The sequence below is a fragment of the Python bivittatus genome, unplaced genomic scaffold, assembly GCF_059951505.1.
Source record: "Python bivittatus isolate LINGU-HERP-01145 unplaced genomic scaffold, Pbiv_v1 ctg000340_np1212, whole genome shotgun sequence".
Lineage (NCBI taxonomy): Eukaryota > Metazoa > Chordata > Lepidosauria > Squamata > Pythonidae > Python > Python bivittatus.
In genome coordinates this window covers 15,758,395-15,781,302 of record NW_028277056.1, presented here as the reverse complement: position 1 = coordinate 15,781,302, position 22,908 = coordinate 15,758,395, and the positions used below count along the sequence as shown (strand labels likewise).

General features: G+C 37.2%; 1 protein-coding gene across 2 annotated transcripts in view; it reads left to right on the top strand.

The window, feature by feature from the left end:
* The window catches only part of DCUN1D5 (defective in cullin neddylation 1 domain containing 5), a 36,579-nt gene extending 15,337 nt beyond the window's left edge, over positions 1 to 21,242 (top strand). The window contains exons 6-9 of one of the 2 annotated variants that reach the window (XM_088140622.1): positions 4,669 to 4,777; positions 4,860 to 4,964; positions 5,464 to 5,566; positions 11,032 to 21,242. In XM_088140622.1, the coding sequence (XP_087996748.1) occupies positions 4,669 to 4,777; positions 4,860 to 4,964; positions 5,464 to 5,566; positions 11,032 to 11,087 (373 nt within the window). In that variant the 3' untranslated portion in view covers positions 11,088 to 21,242. The remainder of the gene's footprint in view (positions 1 to 4,668; positions 4,778 to 4,859; positions 4,965 to 5,463; positions 5,567 to 11,031) is intronic. The other variant, XM_088140621.1, reaches the window with a different exon arrangement.
* Positions 21,243 to 22,908: the final 1,666 nt, after the last annotated feature.

Sequence of the window (22,908 nt, the reverse complement as noted above, 5' to 3'; positions counted from 1 at the left end):
ACATCTGGAAAGTGACGAGAGTGGGGAAGATAACTATGGAATACAAAACTTCATGTTGATGTATAGATAGAACTATATTAATAGTAGAGGATAGAACTATATTAATAGTAGATATCAAAATTAATAAATCCATTTAACAGTATGAAAACAGACATCCAAAGTAGACTTCTTATATAGCCTTCATATGTGTAGTTTGCTTTTTTTAAAGTGAACAACTATAGGCCCCAGGACCACATGTGGCCATCAAGATTTCATTAAAAAAAAACACTTTTTATTAAAGAGTTTTACAATACTAAAAGATAATACAAACTGAAATCAGGAAAAAAAGAAAAGAATAGAAAGAAAAGAAATACAAATTGCAAAAAAGAAAAAGAAGAGAAATGAAGAGATTGACATTCTTCAAAAGATACATTTACAGTGCAGAGATTATTGCTGTCAGTTTAGTTATACGTTTCTCTCCCCTTCTTCAAAAACCCTTTGAAATGTCTGAAGTGTTATACCTTTATCTGTCATTTTGCAAATTTCACTTTTCTTTTTTCTGCCTGGAACTTTAGTCCCCTCTAGTGGCCCATATCTATATTCATGAAGTCTCAGGTTTCTTTGTTGCTTTGTTTTCAACTTTCGACCAATGATCCTTCTCTTGATAGATTAAGCAATTAATGTTGCCACAGAAATATTATTTTATTTACTAAATTTTTCAAAAATCTTAGCAAATGTCCTAATATTCCAAATTCATCTGGTCCCTTAATCTGTTTGTAACGTTCTCAGATTTTATTTATTTATTTATTTATCTATCAAATTTGTCACCACCCATCTCGTGAAATGACTCTGGGCAGTTTACAACAAGATAAACATTCATTAAAATACAACATAAGATTACATTTTTATTTAGCTTTTTGCCATTTGTTTTACATTTAAGTTCTTTAAACTGCTAGTTAGCTTTTCTTCTATTTTGGGAGGAAGTTTTAGTCACCAGATAGTTTTTCAAACTAGTGTTTGGAAGACCTCTTTAAACTGTAAAATAATTGTAAATCCAAAGGTGATTAGAAAGTGAGGTGGTCGAACCCAGTGTCCTTAAAGGCTCCGCCATGGTTGAGAGCTTGATGCCTTCCTTCGTCTCCCAGCGCTCAGACCTGCAGGATGACTGCTATCCTGTGGTTTGCTCATGAGGAGCAGCCATCCAGAGCACACATGGGCAATCTCTCATCCTCTCCTTATCCGGAGGGGTTCCACTGGACAGAGCTTACTGTCAGTTGTCATTGCAGTGACATCTCCACTCTTTCAGAGGCATCTAGTTTGTCATTTTTCCTCACCTGGAAGTCCTGGCCATAGAGATTTCTTAAAGTTGTTGTTACCAAATTGTAATTTTAAATTGACAAGGAAAAGCACCAAACAGAAAACTAGATGGTATCATCTATATTTACTTTAAATTTAATGTTAAGTGAAATAACATTTAATTTCTTCCTGGCGTAACTGAAAACCACAGCTTTTGGGACTGTGAGCTCCAACATACCATTCAAAAATCATGTGACACTCAACTCTGAAGAAGTTGCATTTTCCAGATGTTTTCCCAAGTCAAAAGTACTACTTACAAAATTGGTTCATAATTGCTGCCTCACTTCTCTTGAAGCTGGATCCTTCAGGTTCCAGCCTCCAATATTTTAGAATCTGTCTTTAAATACATTTTTCCATAATATCCTTGATGATTCCCTTACAAGAATAGTGCTTCGTTTCTGCTTAGCAACTTAAAACATCTGTATTGTAAATCCCTGGAAAAACTGTTGGTAGTCACTAATTTCTGTGAGGTACAGAGGCAGGAAGATGGGGGTGGAGGCCAGTTGATACTGCTTTTCAGTACCAGTGCCTACTATATGGAATACCTTCCTCCCAGAAAAAAATCCGGCCCAAATCCAAAGGCCTTCCAGAAGTTTTTAAAAATAAAATTATTCCAGTGGGTGTATGATAGATAAATAAATGAAATAATTGTTTAGGAACAGTAATGAGGTAGATGAGAGTCAAATAACAGAATCTAGATAGGACAGAGATCCTGTTGATAGGTGGTTGTCTTACCATGAAATGCCTAGTCTGTTCTGAGTGGATAGGACCTCAAGGATCAGATTCACAGAGTGGGAAATACAATTATATACCAGCCTCGTTTTCACTGTTGGAAGCCAGAAACCGGTTTCTCTGTCTTTTTCAGCTATGTTGCAGGTTGGAACACATTTGCTTCATTCAGCAAGAGTCCCAAAGTGCCATTGAGAAGTGACCTCTATTCAGTCAACATATTCTTGTTCTTAGCTTTCTTTGTTTTGCCCCAGTGCAAGCAGTTAGCACTGGTAGCATTATCTTGCAAGCTGTCTATTCTCTCACTTTAGAAATAGGAGGTCATTCAGTTCTTGTCCAAGATGACCCTGCCACTTTATCCTTCTTCCAGATTAAAGTGCTAGAACCCCTGGAGTGAGGCAGTTTATAATTCTAAATCTGATAAATACATAAGTAAATGACAATTGAAACTTCAGGTTATCTAATCTTTTCAAAAGAAATACAAATGTAGTGTTATTAGTATATGAGTAGAATTATCCATATAATTCTGATCCTCCATTTCTAATATACATAAAAAATTTCTAGTTGTACATGTATGTATGCCTTATTTTGACAGGCAGTGCAGAGGTTCCCCCTTTTCATAACATGAATATATTTCCCTATAATTGGCTCTTTGTAAGTCAAATATTATACTCTGTGGTATTAAGAAGCCAGCTAGAACTTAAAAAATCAACTCGTACTCTTAAACAAGAATATGAACTTGCACAAAAGCTTTTTAGCTATCAGAAATGAGGCTCAAAGATACTATCCATGTAGCAACCAGAATTTGAGTGACAGTGTCTGTTTATATTATGCTTTCCAGAGAAGTGCACGCACAAAATCAGTCATAAAACAAGAGACAGGTTATATGTTTAGGCTTGAAAGCTAAAAGGAAAGAAGAGACAGGAATAGAAGAATAGAGAAAAAAATGGGCTTTAAAATTGTAGAACAAAGTGATGAGCTATGAATAGATATTCATATCTAGTTGAGACAAGATTGATCTTTCATTGTTGGTGTTAACTTATGGTACTGAAGGCTACAGGGCTGGCATCCATTAGTCATTTCTGGCTAGATACTGGATCATGCAGCTCTTGTAATTGTTATGGTATTCTTCTCAATAGAGAAAGAATCCAGCTTCCCAGCGTTGTTCTCAGGGTGTCCATTTATACAATGCAAGCATCTGAACTTTTGAAACAACGTTAATATTAGCAATCTAAAATTATGTATTCCCCCCTCCCCCAAGTCTTGGATGTAGCCTTCAGAGCTCCTCCAAAAGCTGCCATTAAATTGCAATTTTTAATGAAACAGGAGAATGATTACTTATATAGGAAAATGTAACATTTTCTGTATTTGATTAAATTAATATAAAAGGCAGAAAGCAGGGGTCTCAAACTCAAATAGTAATGGGTTCCACATGAGAGTTAGTTCATAGCCTGATAGCCTCAATGCTGAAGCCTTTTCGTTCACTAATACAAAGGGTCTATTGAATAAAAAATGTAGAAAATGAAGAGTACCACAGGGTACCATTAAACATAAATTTATTAAATTAAAAAAAAAACCTTAGCCCTGTTCCAAGTTAGCCACACATCTATTACATAAAATCCAGATCATAATTAAATAAGGGTTTCACTCCATTCATTTTCATTTTGTCTTTTGAGAAGTGCTCAAATTTAGCAACAGTATGTTCCAATGTACTAATGATGGAGACCTTCCGATTTAATGTAAAACAAATATAAGATTAGGCAAATTAAGAATATATCTTAAACATAAATAAATTTTGCTATGTCTTTTTGCACTTCCATCATGATTTTTCATCACCAGTTTTAAGGAAGATTGTTTGGAAGAGGAGTCTTGTATTTCAGAGGGATTTCCTTACTTTCTACCTAGAGAGAAACATGCCCCATACCCCAAACCAGGTCAGCTGCATGCACTGATATTAAAAGATATATTTTTACCTGTTCTTCCTGGGGGAAAAAAAACACCTAGCTCTTCCTGGAAGATACCAATGGAAAGCTTAAAGAAGGAGTAAACTGTATTCCAAGGAAGGAATGGCCTTCCCAAGTCCTGCTGGCTCTGTGTTACATTTCCTAGGATGACACTGGTAGCATAAGAGACATCATAAGTGAATGGTTTCTCAATCATTTAGGAATGGCTGAGGGATTGGCGCTCACTCATACATCCAGATAATTTAGCTCCTGCTGTTTATTACTGCAGAATGAGAATGACACGCCAGTTGAATAGCTGCCCGTTGATGCTGCAGGAGCAGCCAATGACAATAGATGTAATTTGTGCTTTCAAGACTAAAAAACCAAAAGAAGACCAGTTGTCCACTGGCAAGGGACTAGTGATGATGGAGAAAAAAAGTTGTGTGTGTGAGAGAAAGAAAGAAAAAATGAGAGAGATCTAATGTTCTCCCATTCCCTGCTTTTCACCTTAATTAAACATTGTTGTAGGCAGCAGAAAATTACTTGGAGAGTCAAGGGTTTGAGATCCTTGGAGTCTAAAATTTTGTGTATGCAATCACACACACACACACATTTCCCTTCCCAACATATTTGACATGTAACTATTTATCTTTTATTTAAGATGTGACTGTACAGAAAAACTGCAAAGTAAATTTGATTTTTTGCGATCCCAACTGAATGACATTTCAACATTTAAGAATATCTACAGATATGCATTTGACTTTGCAAGGGTAAGTGCATCTTCTATGAAAACAAATGATTTAATGGAGCTTTTATACATTTTCTGAATTATGCTTTTTTGAACCTCTATAGGATAAAGATCAGAGAAGTCTTGATATTGACACAGCTAAATCTATGTTAGCTCTTCTTCTTGGAAGGACATGGCCGCTGTTTTCAGTATTTTACCAGTACTTGGAGGTAGGGATGCAATAGAAAGAAAAATCAAACTATGTTGGATGTTTTAATCTACCTTCTAAATAAGGCCACAGAAGGGTCTAACACATACTAATTGTGCTCTGTACTTTTGTATGCTTTTTTAATTTTTATGTATTCAGATTTCCAATACACACTTTTGTATTTCAGAATAAATCTACATATTTTTTAGTACATTATACTCTGCCAAGTGTCTCTTTCAAGACAAAGGCAATAATGGTTGGGAATTTAAGGTATTGAAATCTACAGCATCTGGATACTACTAAGTTGAAGACTGCTATGTATGCACTGATGTTCCTTACTAAAACCAAGTTATTACACTAACAGTCAAGTTGGGTTGTTTAAATCCACATGAAAACCTATTTCCCCTTCAAACATTTCTTGGTCTGCTATAAATTCTTTTATCTTTCTGAAAAAATGTATAATTTTTTTCATATATGGTACAGTATATCAAATGTTGACATCATCTCTTATTTTTCTGTAGCAGTCAAAATACAGAGTAATTAACAAAGATCAGTGGTACAATGTGTTAGAGTTCAGTAGAACTGTCCATGCAGATCTTAGCAACTATGATGAAGATGGGGCATGTGAGTATTCCATATTCATTATTTTGGGAGGGTTTCAGTTTTCATCACAATGTTAAAGAGATTGAACCAGTAACATTCATATGCAAACAAAAAGCATGAGTAGGAGGTTTGGGTGTAATTATAGAGGTATGTGTGACATAGGATATGTTTTATTTCAATCTTAGAACAAAACAACCCTGCTTGTAATGTTCCATCAAAAGACTTTGCTATAGCTGTGTTTGTGGAAACAAAAGTTGTAGCAGCTTGACTGTTCAGTGTACCATTAGAACACAACTCTAAAATGTGTTTTTCCCATAATAAAGAATGGGAACTCAGGATCAATTGCTGCTCTCTTGTTTTTCACCCCAGGGCCGCACAAGTGTTGATACTCCATGCTGAATGCTGCCCTCTGCAAAAAATTTGGCCAAAAGGATGATTTTTAAAATTTCTGAAAACTTAAAAATAATCTATGAGAATGTAACTTCGTTCTTGCCTACTGAAAAAACTGTTTAGATTAGACACTATTATCAGAACCAGTACCACCCAACAGAAAAAACCAGTAGAGGTTAATTTTCCTTAAATAAGTTCACTGAATCACTTAGCCAACAGATTACAGGATAAGAAGCCCAGCTGAATATTTTAATGATTCTTTCAGTTAGCATACGTCGCCTACAAGTTTTTCTTAACATTTTCATTTTTTGAAAGAAGCCATTGTCTTGATCAGTGCTATGAGCACTACGGGGTTTGTTTGGTTTTGTGTTTGTTTTTTACCAATACATCTTGCCAGAACAATTCTGCAAAGCCACTGGATTGTTCTTTCCTGGTATTTTTGCTGGCACTTGGGGTGATTGCAGGCTGCAGAAAAAATTGGGATGGTTGCTGGTGCTTAAATTAAATGAATCACATTTAATTAATAACAATATGGGAACGTGAAAACAAGCGTGCACAAGGTGCACTTGCACACACGTTTTATGAAGTCAACCAATCCAACATTTTACTAGTAATGTAGTCATCTCAGCAGCATTGGTGACATTTGTGTTTCACAGAAACTAATACACTGACACATAGACCATTGCATTACCTGCATGCAAAATGAAGCATAGCACAACACAGAAGGAACCCACCAAAAACAACAACAACAAAAAAGTAACTTATTAGGCAGACTGGTAAGAGATGCAGTTGTAATCAACCTTCTTTTTTTTGGCTGGGTGATTTACTGTTTCTGTCCTCTCAACGTTCAACACTTCCTTCCCTCATCAACAGGTCCAATATAAGTCAATAAATTATGGGAAAAGTATGATATATATATGGCAGCCCTGTCACAAGCCCCAAAACAACAGCCCAATTACAGTACTCAGAACAGTCAGAATACAAATGATGCCTCCCCAAAGATCCAAGTTTTATTTCATGCTTGGAATAGTTAGAATGGTTGTTTTTGAGCTTGGAACAAGTCAACATTTTAACAGACCCATACAGTATTATACTTGGATGTTATTTAGATTCTCTAGAGGGGTACAAAATTGGGCTCTTATGTAAGAATAACAGCACTCAAAGCCAATTAATGCTGTTTTTGTACAAAAAAATGTTTTGTACATGCTGATCAGCATGTTTTGGTCTAGGGGTGTATTTTTTACTTATGGGGAAAGACATTCTTAAACTTATTTAGTTTTCCAGAATATGAGAATATAGTGCTGCAGTGTGCCTTAAGAGTAAATTTAATCTGAGTTACATCTCATTTTAATCTGCTTTTGGAGCTGTGTACATTTAGTTATTGAACATACTCATTTCTGTAGTGCCTTCAGGATACACAGAACTTTTAAAGTCTGGTTTAATTGATTTTTCATGTCTATATGAATTAGTCAAAAAAACAGTGGCATTCCCAACACTATATTGAGTAACTATGCTAAGTTGGTGTATTAAATGTTGTTTTATTATGGGACATTGCATGCTTGGGCTTCATGCCTAAGTAATACTGTGGTTTGATATTTTGGGCTGTTATTTCTTATGTTAAGAAAGGATAGGCCTGTTTTTATACCAGATTTGCAGTTGCCTTTTCAAGTATGTTTATATTATGTTTCCAGGTCCTTGTGGCCTTCTATCCAGATGATAAAAATCTTTAAATATAGACAACATGTGCTTTACTTTGCACATATCTTGGTCTTTAGTGGCTGCATGTGTGCATGCGTGTATGCACTGTTATTTTTTATTATATTTCTATGCTTCTGAATTGAATCAACTCAACAGTTTACAGTACAAATAGATCAAAACCACAATAAAATCCAATCAATAAAACAAGAAGCAATTGTATTAGTGGAATAAAAAATAATAGTAATGATAACCATGACAACAAACCTAGTCTATATGGCAGTAAGTTATAATTAAAAGGCCATGTTTTGTCAGTCTTCTGGAAAGATGTCAGGGTAGATGCCAGCCAGGCCTCAGAGTTGGCTGTTCTACAGGGTGAGGGCATCACTGAGAAATAGTGTTACCAGGCCTTCTCTTCTTTTAACCCATATGTGTCGGGAACAGCAAGCATCCCCACAGACAAGCACACTGACTAGACTGGTTCTACCTAAAAGAGATGGTCCTGAAGATATCTGGGAACTAAGCTACGTAGGGCTTTTGTAAATTAAAGCAGCACTTCTAATTCTTCCCCAAACCTACTGAAATCCTATGCACCTCCCAAAAAACAATATCTCAGTAGTGGGTATCACCTACCAGCACAAAAGCTGCTTCATTTTGTGCCAACTACATTTTCCTAACGGTCTTCAAAGGCAATTCCATGTAAAGTGTATTGCTGTTGTCTAGTGATGAAAAAGGCATGAGTTACTATTGCCAGGTCCTCCCATTCCAGATAGAGCCATAACTGGTGCACTTACCATACCTGGGCAAAGACCCCCCCACCCACCTGGCCATGGCCTTCATTTGAGAATCCAGTAGTGGACGTAAGTCTAGGAGGACTTCCAAGTAATGGGCTTGCTCCTTCAGGGGAAGTGTTGCCCCATCCAAAGTTAAAACTGGAGCAGATAGAGAACCAGATCGTTTCTGGTCAAATAGCTCCACCTTGGTGGAGTTCAAATTCACCCTGTTTCCCTCCATCCAGGCCCCCAGAGCCTCCAGACATGGCATCAAGATTTCCTTGGTAGCTGTAGTCCTGTCTAGTGTAGAGATGTGCAACTGAGTATCATAGTGTACTCTGAGTATCATAGGTGATCTCTCTTAGCATTTTCATGCAGATCTTCATGAAGAAGGAAGAGAGAGCTGAATCCTAGGGAACCTGAGAACTGACCCCTCCCCCCAGTTAGCACATCTACTTAGGAAGGAGTAGAACCATTGTAAATCAGTGCCCTTGACCTTCCAACCCTTGCAGAAAGTTGAAAAAGGTACCATGGTTGATGGTATTGAGCACCACTGAGAGGTCAAGTACAGCCTCTCATTCTCCTATCCAAATCCTGACAAAAATCATTCCTCAGAGCAATCAGTGCAGCTTCCATTCTATGCCCAAGCCTGAACATTGACTGAAAGGGATCTAGATAATCCATTTCTTCTAGGGCACTCTAATTAAAATCTCACCACCTTCTTAATAACCTAAAATGGTTTTTGTAAGTTTTGGTTGCTATATATATATAACTCTATTTATGAAATTTTATTTATTTATTTATCACATGTATGTGGCTGCCCATCTCACAAGAAGTGACTCTGGACAGGGTACAGCAAAAAAAATATAAAAACAATAAAAATGTCAAAAGCAGTCAAAAAGTTTTTTTTTTAAAAAAAGCATAAAACACACTAGAATTATATCAGCAAAGGAGCCATCTCAAGATTTCACCTGTCCCCTGAGATCCCCAGGCCAGATGACATAGGCAGTTCTTGAGGGACTTCCAGAAAATAAGTCGGGATGGAGATGATCTCACTTTGGGGGGGAGAATGTGCCATAAGACAGGCGCCGTGGCAGAGAAGGCCCACCTCCTCAGGCTCACCAAGTATAGTTCCCTGACTGACGGGACCCATGGCATGCCTCCCTTGTTCTCTCTCTCTGATGGGACGGGCAGAAGTAATCGGGTGCTTTTAACTTTTCTAAGGAAAAGCATAGTAAAATCAAAGAATGATTTCTTCTCAAATTTCAGGTGGATTAAATCTTTAATGGAAGAATATAGTATCAAAATGCTTGCTATTTTTTATCTTACCTTGGGTTTATTGGAGGAATGAGCAGAACAGCCTTCCAGCACAGAGGGCATTCATTTTGTAAACTTTATTACAGACTGATCCTGTCTATATTTACCTGGAGCTAAATTCCACTCAGTTCTGATGAGTTCTCATTCTGCAAGCTGACTTAGCATATACTTTGTTTTCCAGCCTTCCATTTTGTTTTTCTGCTAAATCTTTTTGCAGGGTTGTTCTACAAATGGCAGAATCAAATCAAGCAAACACCCATTGACTGCTATAGCTTTTTAAATTGACATTTGAGTGATGCAGGTTCTGACAGAATATTTTTAAAAATGTTTTTTGGTTACTGCTACTTGTCACATAGAAATGGAGGGAAAAAGCCAGAAGGCTTAATAATCTCTGTTCAAAGGAGCCCATACATGTTAGCTTGTCTTTCTAGCCAATCAAAATCTATAGTTGCCACCAATTCTGAATATTTACTAATGGGAGGTGCAATGCAAATGCATGGACAAGGCCTAATTCTGAGGTGGATAGACTGGACTATGATTCATTCAATAGCAGTAAATATTGAAAAAAGAAAGGCTTGTTGTCTTCTGATTTTTTTCCCATAGATGGAAGTATTATCATCTTTTTTTCTGGCTTAAAATAAAAAAAAATTAAACACTTTTGCCAATCCTAGTATTAAAAAAATATCTGCTAGCAATAGACTGGCAGTGTAGTTGCAGAGTACCATATATTGGCAAGTAACATGAGGCACAGTCAATGAAGCTTGGTTAGAGTTGTCACTAACAACTAATGTCCACCTTCCACCTTTTCTCTCAGGAGTAGTACAGTATAGATCAATGTTTCAAGAACTCTTTGCCTGCTTTGCCTTCTGCTTCAGCTGTTTTTTTTAAAAAAAATTAGAACTAATTAAAATAGTTACATGTCAGCATATTTTAAGCTACATTATTTGGCTCTGCAAAAACACAAAGATCATGTGTTAGCCATGAGGGGAAAAAAGTCTAAATTACATGTTAGGACAATATGTTCATTAGGCCAACCCATACATCACAAAATTATGTCAAATTTCTGAATTTTCAGCATCAAATTAAGAAAAAAAACTGCCCTGCCTAAGGTTGTGATAGTTTTAGATTGCTTTCTTGTCTGTTTAGATGGCTCCTAGGCCTTAGAGTCAGATGAATGAAGTAGCATAAAAGCTAATGAATTAATTAAAAGTGATTGGTCATCCATTTTTGAGTATGTTGTCTTTAGCACTGACAAAAAGCCTGAATTCCTATGAAATACTGCAGTTTGTAATTGCCATTTCTCCCTCCCAGGGCCTGTTCTCCTTGATGAATTTGTGGAATGGCAAAAGGATCGCCAAGCATCATAGCAAGAGCAGCTTTGAAGAGAATGCTGGATCTTGTGATGCCCAATCTACAAACACTTGATTCAAAACCAAGGATTGCATTCACATCCTTATGAACTTTAGTCATTTTTTTCCTTTTATTTTTAAAGGAAGCCTTGTTACACATGAAAAGGGCATTGAACCACACTTCTGAGACTGAAAATTGGAGGTTTTTGTCTTAAGTTTCTATCATTTCAGAACAATAAAGATTCAGATTTGTAACAGTCTTAAAACGTGAAGGATATCCCTTGAATATGACTGAGTCCTATACTCAAAACCAAAAATTTGTAGAATGCATCAGAAATGTCCAGTTTGAGTGACTGAATTCCAGATATATGTTAAAATTGTAGTAGAATATGAGTTTGGTATGATGGTTCTTGTGGAATGAATGCCTTTAGGAAGGGTGATTAACCTTAAGCCTTGGCTGGTGCTTTGCAAACACCTCTATTATTTGTGCCATAACTTAACAGCTTTATGTGGAGATAAAGCCTTTATTAATTTCTCAGCACATCCTACTTCCTCCTTTTGTTTTGTTTTTTCCTAATAGAACATTCATAGTGACCTGGGTCCCCCCCCCCTCAGAGGTACTAGGAAGATGCCTTTGACAAAACAGTTGTAAAACCTGAAACATCACTTGTGTTTAATTGTTATATATGGGTCTAAATCTTAAAGAATAGGAAAATTAAGCTAGATCTTCTGATGTGCATTATGCTGAGAACAAATTATGATTCTCCTTCCTCTCCATCTCCAAATGTGGAGAATATATGTTTTTATTATCCTGTTTTCAGGTATATGCATGTCATTCTAAAATTAGGAAGAGTTGCACTACATTCACATGATATATAGCTAGCCACCACTAACGGATTAACATCCAAGGACTAATCAAATAAATATATATGGTTAGCCAAGTATAAATGTTTACAAGACTTACTTTGTTTTGTGAAACAAATTATATGTAGGAGAACAGGTAATAGGTAATGGATGAATATTCAGGAAACATGTAGATCTCACCTTCTACAGCAGAATCATAAGATCATCTGTGATATGATATGGTCCTTAGAGATTACCATACTAGGTAAAACATGGTAGTATCTGTCTCAGGATAATGAAAATGCGTTGTGCACAGTATAATCAGATTCAGGTAGGACAAGATAGTCTCTTGTCTATATGGTGCATTCTAGGTATTTTTGTTAATTTTTTTTTTTATTGGTCACTAACAGCCCTTAAGAATCTTTCTGGTGCTGGGAGATGTTAGAGAGCATGTGGAATCGTGTGTTAGCTGCAGAATTTTTTTTAGCTGTCTAGCAGGGATGATCTTACATAATGGAGTTTGCTGTTCTTTGGCTCTCTGCAAAAGAAGAGGGCAGTTTGAAGTTGTGGGAGGAAGTATATCTAATACCTCATACTCACTGATCTTACTCAGTTGCTGTTCTTAATAAGTATCCTATGATACTTCAGAAATTTAGGAAATGTTTTCCATAGCCCTCTCTACTTACCTGGTTTATCAGGTTCTTTTTGGTGGATGTGTTGAGATCCACTTATGATTGATGCCAAACCTTTTTTTAGGAAGTCCTATGTAGACTTAGACATAATTGTTGTGGAGTCAGTTAAATTGAAGTTGATGGTGGTTCCAGTTTGCATAGTTTCCAGGATGTAGCATTTCTAATCAAAGGACATAATTGACCAATACAAGGTATTTCATGATTTCCAAAATCATGGATTTCTAAGGGTTAGACACTAGATATTTTACAGGTGGGCAGCAAAAAAACCCCCATGTTCAGATGAGTATTGCAGAGATGAAAATTGTTTCAAATGCCTTGATAAGGCATGCAAAGAGATTGATTGCATGGTGTATTTAATATTCACAACCTGAATACTTGATATAAGCCTTATTGGGGAACAGCTATGGTTCGGATGAGTTATGTTCAACCAAACTTTTCAAAATGGACAAATATTATCTTGGATGGGAGTTGCAGTCAGATTTGGCACTAATATTGTTATTTCCCCAAGTGAAATAAGTGCTTGTTTTCATTCTCTGATGTAGATGGGGAATAAAAAGTATGAAATTCAATCTAGAGATGTACATTTGTGAGTGAACCATGTATTTATTACTCCTCCTCCTACCCTCCCTTCCGGCCATAATGAGGCTATAGCATAATTCTGGGCATAGCCACTTGGGTGTACACTGAACTGATGTCTGAGAAAAATATGCATAAGAATGATTAGTTATTCCTAGCATCCAATTTCCCAGGCTGTGCTTTATAAAATCTTTCTCTCAGGTTTTCAAGTTGAAAGATACAAATCAGGAAAACACAAATAATGTAGAGAACATCCTTTTAAAATTCAAGTTATGAGTTCTATAGGAGCAAGGTAATCAATAAAGTGTTGTATTCATCTATGCCATCTTTTTATTACAAAGATATCAGATTGCTGTGTAGCTTCTCTGAGGTTTTATCACTATTCTTATAATAAAACCATATTTCAGGGATTTAGGACAACTGTTTAGTGACTGGTTTTTAAAGTTGTGGTATATGATTTAAAATGCAATGGATACGTTACTTTATCGTTCATTTCTACAGGAAAATGGAAACCAGTTAAGAAAATATATTCCATTCTGCTCTTTCAAAATCAGCAGATGAAATTGCTTGAAGCTCAGGAAATTTCTAATATTATTGTTTGTTTCTTTGAGAAATACCTGTCTCCTATTGTACTGTAGTCCCATCTCTGTGAAATATTTTAAGACATTCTGGTCATTTTTTGTATTAAGTTTATAAAACTAGGGTTCAAAGTATCTATTAAAAAATAAGCTGTTGAAACAATGTAGCATAATAATACACATGGCAAATTAGGAATAAAGGAAAATTATGGAAGTAAAGGTTAAAATTGCAACAGAAATAAAGAATAAATAATGTGAAAATCAGGCAATACGATGTATGATTGTTAAAGCTAGTGAGAAGAAAGAAATGTTCAGTATACATTGCAGTTAAACATAGCTAATGTAGGAATAGAGACAACAAATAATGTATTAAAGTGGAATATAGAGTAAAAGGCAGATGAGGGGTGGGCAGTGTTAGACAAAAAAACATTTGCAGTAGGTATAAATGCATAGCAACTAAAAATATTACTGTTACTAAATAATGGGTAATAGAACCTGTTAAATAGGTCCTCTTAAATAGGTGTAAGAGGGAAGATGTAGCAACTTTGTCACAGAAAAAAAAAATACAACCAATTGGCAGGAGTTTTCTGTCCAAAACGCAATTTTGAAAAAGAATAAGAAAAGTTTTAAAAATGACAGACATAAAGACAGGATTCCAGATTCAATTATGTACATGTATATACAGTGGTACCTCGGGTTACGAATTTAATCCATTCCGTGACTCTGGTCGCAACCCGATTTGTTCGCAACCCGAAGCAAATTTTCCCATAAGGTTCAATGTAATTATCGTTAATCCGTTCCGGCGTCCGCGGACCACGCATCAAGGGCGGAAAAAACGGCCGTGGACCACACGGCAGGGCGGAAAAACGGCCGCGTGTCACGGGCGGAAAAACGGCCGCGGACCACGCGGCAGGGTGGAAAAACGGCTGCGGACTGCGCGGCAGGGCGGAAAAATGGCCACGGACCACGTGGCATGGGCGGAAAAATGGCTGCGGACCATGTGGCACAGGCGGGAAATGGCCGTGGATCACGTGGCACGGGCGGAAAATGGCCGCAGACCACGTGTCACGGCGGAAAATGGCCGCGGATCCGGTTCGTACCTTGAGGCGGAGTTCGCAAACCAAGGTAAATTTTTGCGGCCAGAACTGGTCATAACCCGAAAAGTTCGTAAGCAGAGGCGTTCGTAACCCGAGGTACCACTGTAATGTACTAACGTGGAGAAATTGAATAAAATGGAAAATCCTGATGGTTTTTAATTCAGATTATGCAAAACAATAAAACTGGGAACCAGAAAAGCTGAGATGTCCATTAACCAAAAATATGCACAAAATTGTTAGCAATAGAATGAGAAGTATTGCTAAATCCTTATAAAGCAGCTAGTTTTAAGTGCAGATCAGGTACTTCTTGGGGCTGAAATTTCAAATGTATGTCTGGGTTAATCATGGGTTAATTTAACAAATGAATTTCAAAAGAATGTTGCTAATGATAATGCCAAGCAGCTTCCCATTAAATTCTTAATAATTTCTGACATACAGTGGAACCTCGGTTTACGAACTTAATTCGTTCCGTGACTCTGGTCGCACCCCGAATTGGTCGCAACTGGAAGCAAATTTCCCCATAAGGTTCAATGTAATTACCGTTAATCCATTCTGGCGTGGAGGACAGGGAGGCGGCTTGGAGGGAGAGTCCCCCTCCCTACGACCACGTGTCAGGGGCGGAAAATAACCACGGACCACATGTCAAGGGCGGAAAAATGGCCGCAGACCGTGTCACAGGAGGGAAAATGGCCGCGGATCTGGTTCGTAATCCGAGGCAGAGTTCGCAAACCGAGGTAAATTTTTGCGGCCAAAGCTGGTCGTAACCCGACAAGTTTGTTAACAGAGGCGTTCGTAACCCGAGGTACCACTGTGCTCTAAATGTACTACTACAAATACCTGTGCCAAGAACTTACACAAGCTGTTCAACTGTCTAACAGAATATTAATTGAACTCAACTGTTTTCATCGCTCCTTCTTTTAGTAATTCTTTTCAATGGCACCACCTCTAACATCTTAATGATTCAACTAATTTAATTATTGTTTTATTCAGCATTTTTTAAAAGGTTCTGCGTTATTCTTTTTGCTTTCTGGAATCAGACTTACATGATTTTATATCCTTATACAAAAATTCTGTTAGCATCAGAAATGGCAACTTGTCTAAAACGTCTTGTGGACAAAACTATATTTGTATTTTATAAATCTGTAATTCAGGGGTTTGTTCAGTTCAAACTCCAGCTCTGGAGATTTTTTTAAAAATCTGGCAGCTGCCAGTTGTTCGCATATGTTTCTTGAAAATGTGCTTGTTAGAAACCTTTGTTCTGAGGTTGTATGTCAGCATGTAAACCACATCTTTACATTGAGCACCGGCATTGATGTGTCATACCAACCTTTGTTTTCTTGTATTTGTCACAGGATAATTGGATTAGATGGTTATGATGCAACATTCACTTGTCAGCTCCCCAAAATCTGTGGTTTGAGACATTTTTTAAAAGAACATCACTTTTATGCAGACCGTAAAGCTAGGCTACAGTGTGCTGTAAGAATGATTTCCATGATTTCTAAAATTTCTAAAAAAAATCCTTTTTTAGAAAATAGGTTTTGTCATTTAAATCTATTAGTGTCTATCAGTATCATTCATTTATTTGGAATAACCTGATTGGATTCTTTACTCCCTCTTTATGCCTCTGATATGGATTAGGATTATAACAATATGTAAGTTTCCATTTTTAAAAAATGTGCTGATCTTTCGGCCACTGTTAACTGGGACTGTGCAACATTCATTCTCCAAAAAAGTGCTCCAGCGTGTGCAAGAACACAAATCTAACATCTGCAACATCTTAAAACAACTGCCTTTTCCTAGGAATGTCTCATAGACATACTATTAACACTTTGTTCTAGGTGAGCAAAAGATTCTGTAATATGAACATACAGTATTACAAAATGATTTTTTTTTTTTTAAGCTGGTGGTGGCATTCCTAAATTGTCACTGAGTTAACTGTTTTTTCTTTTTCCTTTTCCTATTTTCCATTTCCTGTTTTCTGTTAAGGTTGTCAACTCTCAGATTTTGTCTTATTGACACTTTTGACTCAGGATCAGTATCGATGTCTTAAATAGCAACTACTGCCCTGATCCATCATTTCCCATTTCCTTATGTGCCAAAGTCCAGCAATTTCTGTCTTCAACATGTCAAAATCTAACATTGCCTGCATGTAATTTACTAAAAATTCACCCAAAACAGAGCTTCAGTTTTAGCTTTTACTGAACAGTCTTTTATGGAAGGAGCCTGGCTTTCTGAATACTTTAAAGAATCCTGGGAAAAGATCAGGTATTTCAGCCACTTTCTCACAGATTACTCATGAGTTGTGGAAATGCTTCATAATGTAAAGGACGTGGGCCAACCCAGCACCTCTTTTCAAATTGACAGACATGTCTTTTCCCAGGCTCATGAGACTGCTTCAGAAGCCCAGCCTGGAAGCAAGTCACCAGTTTTACCATTTTAAAAAGAGATGCTTTGTAGGTGCTCCCATGCATCCTGAAACGTCTTTTTCAAAGGATTTTGCACAGTTGAATGCTTAAAGAAATGCTTGTTGGGAAAACGTGTATTATAAGACATATAGCAAGTTGTTACCACTAGAGGTCATCTAATACCTTGTCAGAGTTAAAGTAAAAAATCCTGTAAAGTAAAAAATATGCTAAAACCTAAATTAGGCCATACATTTCGAGAAAAATTGTCCTCTTCCCTATGCCATATATGAATCTAATAGGAATCTCTCACACATAAATCCCAGATCCATCTAACCACTAGTAATACCATAGAATACCTATGATACTCCAGCTTTCCCAAAATCAAAATAACTATGATCCCAAAAAGGTTATTATTTGCTATGGGTTTAGGTCGGTCCTCTCCCCCCGCCCCCCAAATGAACTAATGTGGCTGTGATTGATTTTTAAAAATGTGCACAATAAAAATATTTTGCTGGAGAAGTCACTAGCATTTTCCTGTATTAGGAAAGGAGGCATACATCTCTCTTAGCTGCTTGGGATGAAAGAAGGATAAATGTCTAGGAATATTTTTTGAAAGATAAAGGAGGAAGAATATGTGGGATTTTTTTTTTTTTAAGAACATTAGTAGGACTACAGCACAAACACGAGGTCACTAATAGTCTTTTTTCAAGTTTCTAGTGCTCTAATACAATGTTTTCAAACTTGGCAACTTTAAGATTTGTGGACTTCAACTCCCCATGCTGGCTGGGGAATTCTGGGAGTTGAAGTCCACACATCTTAAAGTTGTCAAATTTGAAAAACAGTGCTCTAATGTTACCTAAAATGTACCATACATATTACAAGATCAGCATTATCTGCATGGTATAAAGAAGTTGAAAAATAGCCTTGCCTCAACTTTCCTGAACAACCTGCTCCCCCAACTTGTCAGATAATACAATAAATCTACATTAAATAACTTTAAACATGCTCTCTTTTCATGATACTCAAAATCAGTTGCCTGAAGCAATTTCCTTGCTCTAATGGTAGGTAGCAGTCTGTGGCTGATTTCTTCTCCAGAGACATTCATATCTCAATCATGAAAGCCCATGACCTAAGTAGGCCTGGGCTGTTCAAAGGTTTATAATATTATAAATGTATTAAGTTATAACTTTATAATATAAACTTATTAAATTATAAGTTTATAAAGAATTATAATATGTTCAAACAATTAAACCAGAACAAAGGTTAAAAAAAAAAAGTTTTGCTCAAGAGCTCTGTCAACTCTTCGAGGTAGACCAGACTAGGAAACCAAAGTCATGCATGCTAATATTGTAAGGTTATAGTAACAGAATCTTGCAAGTCTGAATGTACTTCCCCCCACCCTCCTCTTATCTTTGTGAGAACTAGGGAGGGTCTTGTGTGAGACGTTTTCTCAGGCTATAGTTCTGGTCCAGACTCCAATTGCTTTTATGTGACTATTGTCTTGGTTGTGGTTCTCCCTCCTGTTCCTCAAGGTTATTCCTTCTACCCATTACAAGCTCAAGCTTTAGCACTTTCCACTCCCCCCTTTCCGGTGCGTAGAGCTAAACCCATGCTCCTATAGGTGAAGGGAGAATGCAGGTTTAAGCCATCTAAACTGGTGCTGTACCATCAATTCTGTGAGTGGTCTACGCCACCATGAAATCTCAAGGGAAGTCGTTATGGGGAACCTCTTCCCACGGACTTGTCAGACTAGAATTGTGGGCAGTCATGGAAGCTTTAGAATAATGGGAAAAATGGGAAAGAGAAAACAGCATCTGCTGTATCAGCTTCCACCACCTCTATAATAAGCTCAGAAACCCTAACACAAGAACACTGAAATTCTCAAGCATAGCTAGAATAATGTAGGAAAAAATGCCCCTCTGGTCAAGATAGATATTTTTGAGAAGTTGCAAGGCAGATTTTGGCACAGTATTAGACTATATTTTCTGCAAACCTTTATTTATAGAAATTGGTTCCTTTAATGCTGTAAACCACTGTACAGGCACACAATCGACGCATGTTAGGATTGAAAGTAGCACAGATCTTTCACTCGTCTTTGGCATATAATCAGCCAAAAGAAAATGGAATACTTCTCTGGGCACATGTCTGGGATTTGCAGTACCAACTTCTCTCCTCCTTCCTCTTACTATTAACAATTACAGAAAGGAGCTGTTTTGATAGTCTCAATTTAAGGCACAGTTTGGGCCCCAGGCCAAAAAAATGAATAGTCCTAAAGCTGTGTCATATTCTCAGATGGGTTAGATCAGATTGCTTTCCAAGTCCAACTTCTACCAAAGCGCCAGGCAGTTTGTAAGTCCTCCAGGCTAAATATTTGCCACTTTGCACTCATCAACAGGAGCAGAAAATCACCTAATGTCCTACTAGTTCCAGAATCAACTTTCTGTTGTCTGTTGCAAAGTTTCAATGGCCAACTGGACTCTCTGGATTTAATTGGGCAAATGTTAAACCCCATGTTCAGCAGTTGTCTTGCTCTTCACGAGTGTGCCAAAAACAAACTCACCACCTTGCTATCTTAATTCTCTACTCACTTTCTGAATGGCCCCTCTTTTTTAAACCTGGTGGGAAATGTTCTGTTTTTGTTAATAACACTGACCGATCAGATAGGTTTTCCACATTCTGCTACTGAAAGCGTGGAACTTTCTTCAGTGTTGTCTAGTATCATACTTCCACATGTCTGTACAAAAAAGAGACCTTTGCAATTGTTACCAGATTCAACTCTGGTACAAAAGCAAATGCCAAGGTATGAATTAATCTAGTTAATGCTTCTATACATTCCCATTTTGAAGGCCTTTAGCTAACAGGAGCATTGCAAATCTGGCTTTTCATTTAGTTTGGCGAAACGGATGTCTGCCAAAAACAGACACCCAAGAAACAGAAAAGCAATTATTAAAAAAAAATTAAAATTAAAGCTCATTTCATAGATGAATCATCATGTTTCCAGTTTTCTCTTTTCATTATTCATAAAATTAAAGCATAATGGGATTTTAATGACTTCAGTAGAAATATTTGTTAACCAGCTTAAACATGTCTACTTATAATAATGTCTTGGCAATGAAAGGTCAGGTTAGGACAGATACTGGCAGTAATGCTTTAAAATCTAGGGGGGAGCTTTGGGGAAAGAACCTTTGCATTTCTTCTAACCAAGAGGTTGGTGGAATGGCTACTGGGTAATAGATCTTACTATATTGAGACAACAGTCAGGATCCAAAATAATATTAAACTGACGTCTTGAGCCCTCTTGGGGGAGAATGATGACTGAATTATACATCAGTGTTGCAAACAGTTTCTGAAATGGATTGTCCTCTGACTCTGATGTACCTTTAGAACAGAGGTGGGGAACTTTTGGTTCTGCAACTCCCATTCACCTGAACTAGTAGGACCCATGATCAAGGATGATAGGATTTGCATCTGGAAGGCTGCATGTTCCTGGTCTGTGCATTAGGGACACCTAAACAGACATCTCTGAAAATGTGTTGTGTGTTGCTTTCAAGATCTGTAATGTTGTAGTTACGTCTCATAATAAAGTGCTTATTAGTAATTTACCGTATGTTCATTTCATCTGCCTCATGTGCTTGGACATTTGCTGTGAGTATGGGTTCTCACATTGACAAAGAGGCTGGCAGCTCTTGTGTAAACAATATCCAGGTACAGGCTGGCCCACCTCAGAAGAGACAAGCTCTTTCTATCTTAAGCAAAAGGACAGGAGAAAGCCAGCAAGAAGCTAACAATATTGAATTGCCGGTATTTAAGGTTCCATTAGGAAAGCAAAAGCACTCATTAAAATTCTTATGCAATAATTTTTTTCTTAATAAACCTGATTAATCAAAATTCAGAAGGATGTGTTTCTTGAGATTTTTAAGCCCAGTTATTGTTACAGTTCTGACACTTGTGAACAATGATAAATATATTTGATCTTTGCAATGAAAATGGTTGTCCTAAGACCTTAATTGTATGACTGAACACACGCAGGCTACAATTATCTGGGAGACACTTGTGGCTTTCAGGGGAGCTGCTCCGCAGATAACCAGATGTGCGACACAGTGAAATTGGGCTCTAGGGATCAAATAGGATTGAAGCTTCCCTGCTATGTAGCTGCCTCCCTACCTGAATTTCTGCTAGATACTGTAGCTGGGTTGGCAATGGAGTTCCCTAGGCTTATTATCTTGAAGGATTTCAATCTGCCATCCCTGGGCACAGGTCAGAGGTGGCTTGGGAGTTCATGGCCACCATGGCAACCATGGACCTGATCCAGATCACTGAGGGCCTGTAAAGAGTAAGGAAGATAACCTTGATGGAGGTATGCAAAAGCTGTTGCCTAGGCAAAAGAGCCTGAACCATTTTTTTAAGTCCAGAATATCCAGATCACATTCAGAAGTGGCTCAGACAGACACCTCCCTAATTCCTTGAACTGTCAGAAGGAAGAGGAGCTACAGCACCCTCAGATTTACAGTGTTTCCAATAGATGCTTTTGCAATTAAAATATCTAAAAGAAGATTAATGCAAACACTTCAAATGTCTCTGAACCAGAACTCTCCGTATAATTCAACCTTGGTCAATAATTCAACAACATCTGAAAGACACATGTTCTCCATTTCTGGCTAACGCATTCAGATAAAAGTGTAATACAGACTTCATGGCAGTGTACAGGTATCACTGAAAGTGATGGCCTTGTTGCTCCTGTAAGGCTATACATTCCCTGCATGTTTATAAAAAACAAATAATTGATTTCAGTGGGTTTGAATGCAGAATATTGCAACAGAGAACATCTCTTGCTTGGGAAAGCAGTTATTTCCTGTGGCCATGTCTTCTTTCCCACCTGCAGCATGACACAGACACCCAATCACATTTGGGATGACCCGGGTGTACCTTTTGCTCTTCCTATTCCAAGAAGGAAGAAATCTGTGGTTTGTCTCCTCTGCTTACAAAGTCCTGAGAGCGACAATTTTTGTGGTTGCCCTTCCTGGCAAGGAAGGGTTTTTAGGAATCTCCAACACCACATTTTGAGGGTTATGAGTGAGCTGGCGGCAATACGTTTATCTTACCACTCCAGCAAAATTGAGAAGCTAAACTAAACACGAACTCAGATAGTATAATCAGGGGACAGGAACCTGAAAATTTGCCAAAATGATCATTCTTGTTCTGTAAGCCTTTAAAACCTTATCTTGCCTCTTTGGACCACTTCAAATAAAAGAGAAAAGGGGGCAATTTCTTCTTCTTGGGATGTCTCCTTAAGGGAAGAAACTAGAGTCCATTATATATTATTGTGATTAGTTCCCTGGTAATAGTAAGGACAGTATGTCAGTGTTTCGTTACACAGTAACAGCAAAAGATCCTTTGCTCAATGATTCTGGAATTTAAAGTCGAAAATGGACAATGGAAAGACAGCAGTGAAATAGAAATGTGAGACAAACATTCACAAATAATTAATGTAAGCAAATGATGTTTATATCATTCACTGTAAATTGAAAATTTCTGATAGTTTTAGAAAAAAATGCTAATAGTATATTTATATCAGTATATGTTAAAGTTAATTAGTTGGTCAAATATATATATGTTTGATTTTTTTTTTTATCCACTCCTTGTTTTCA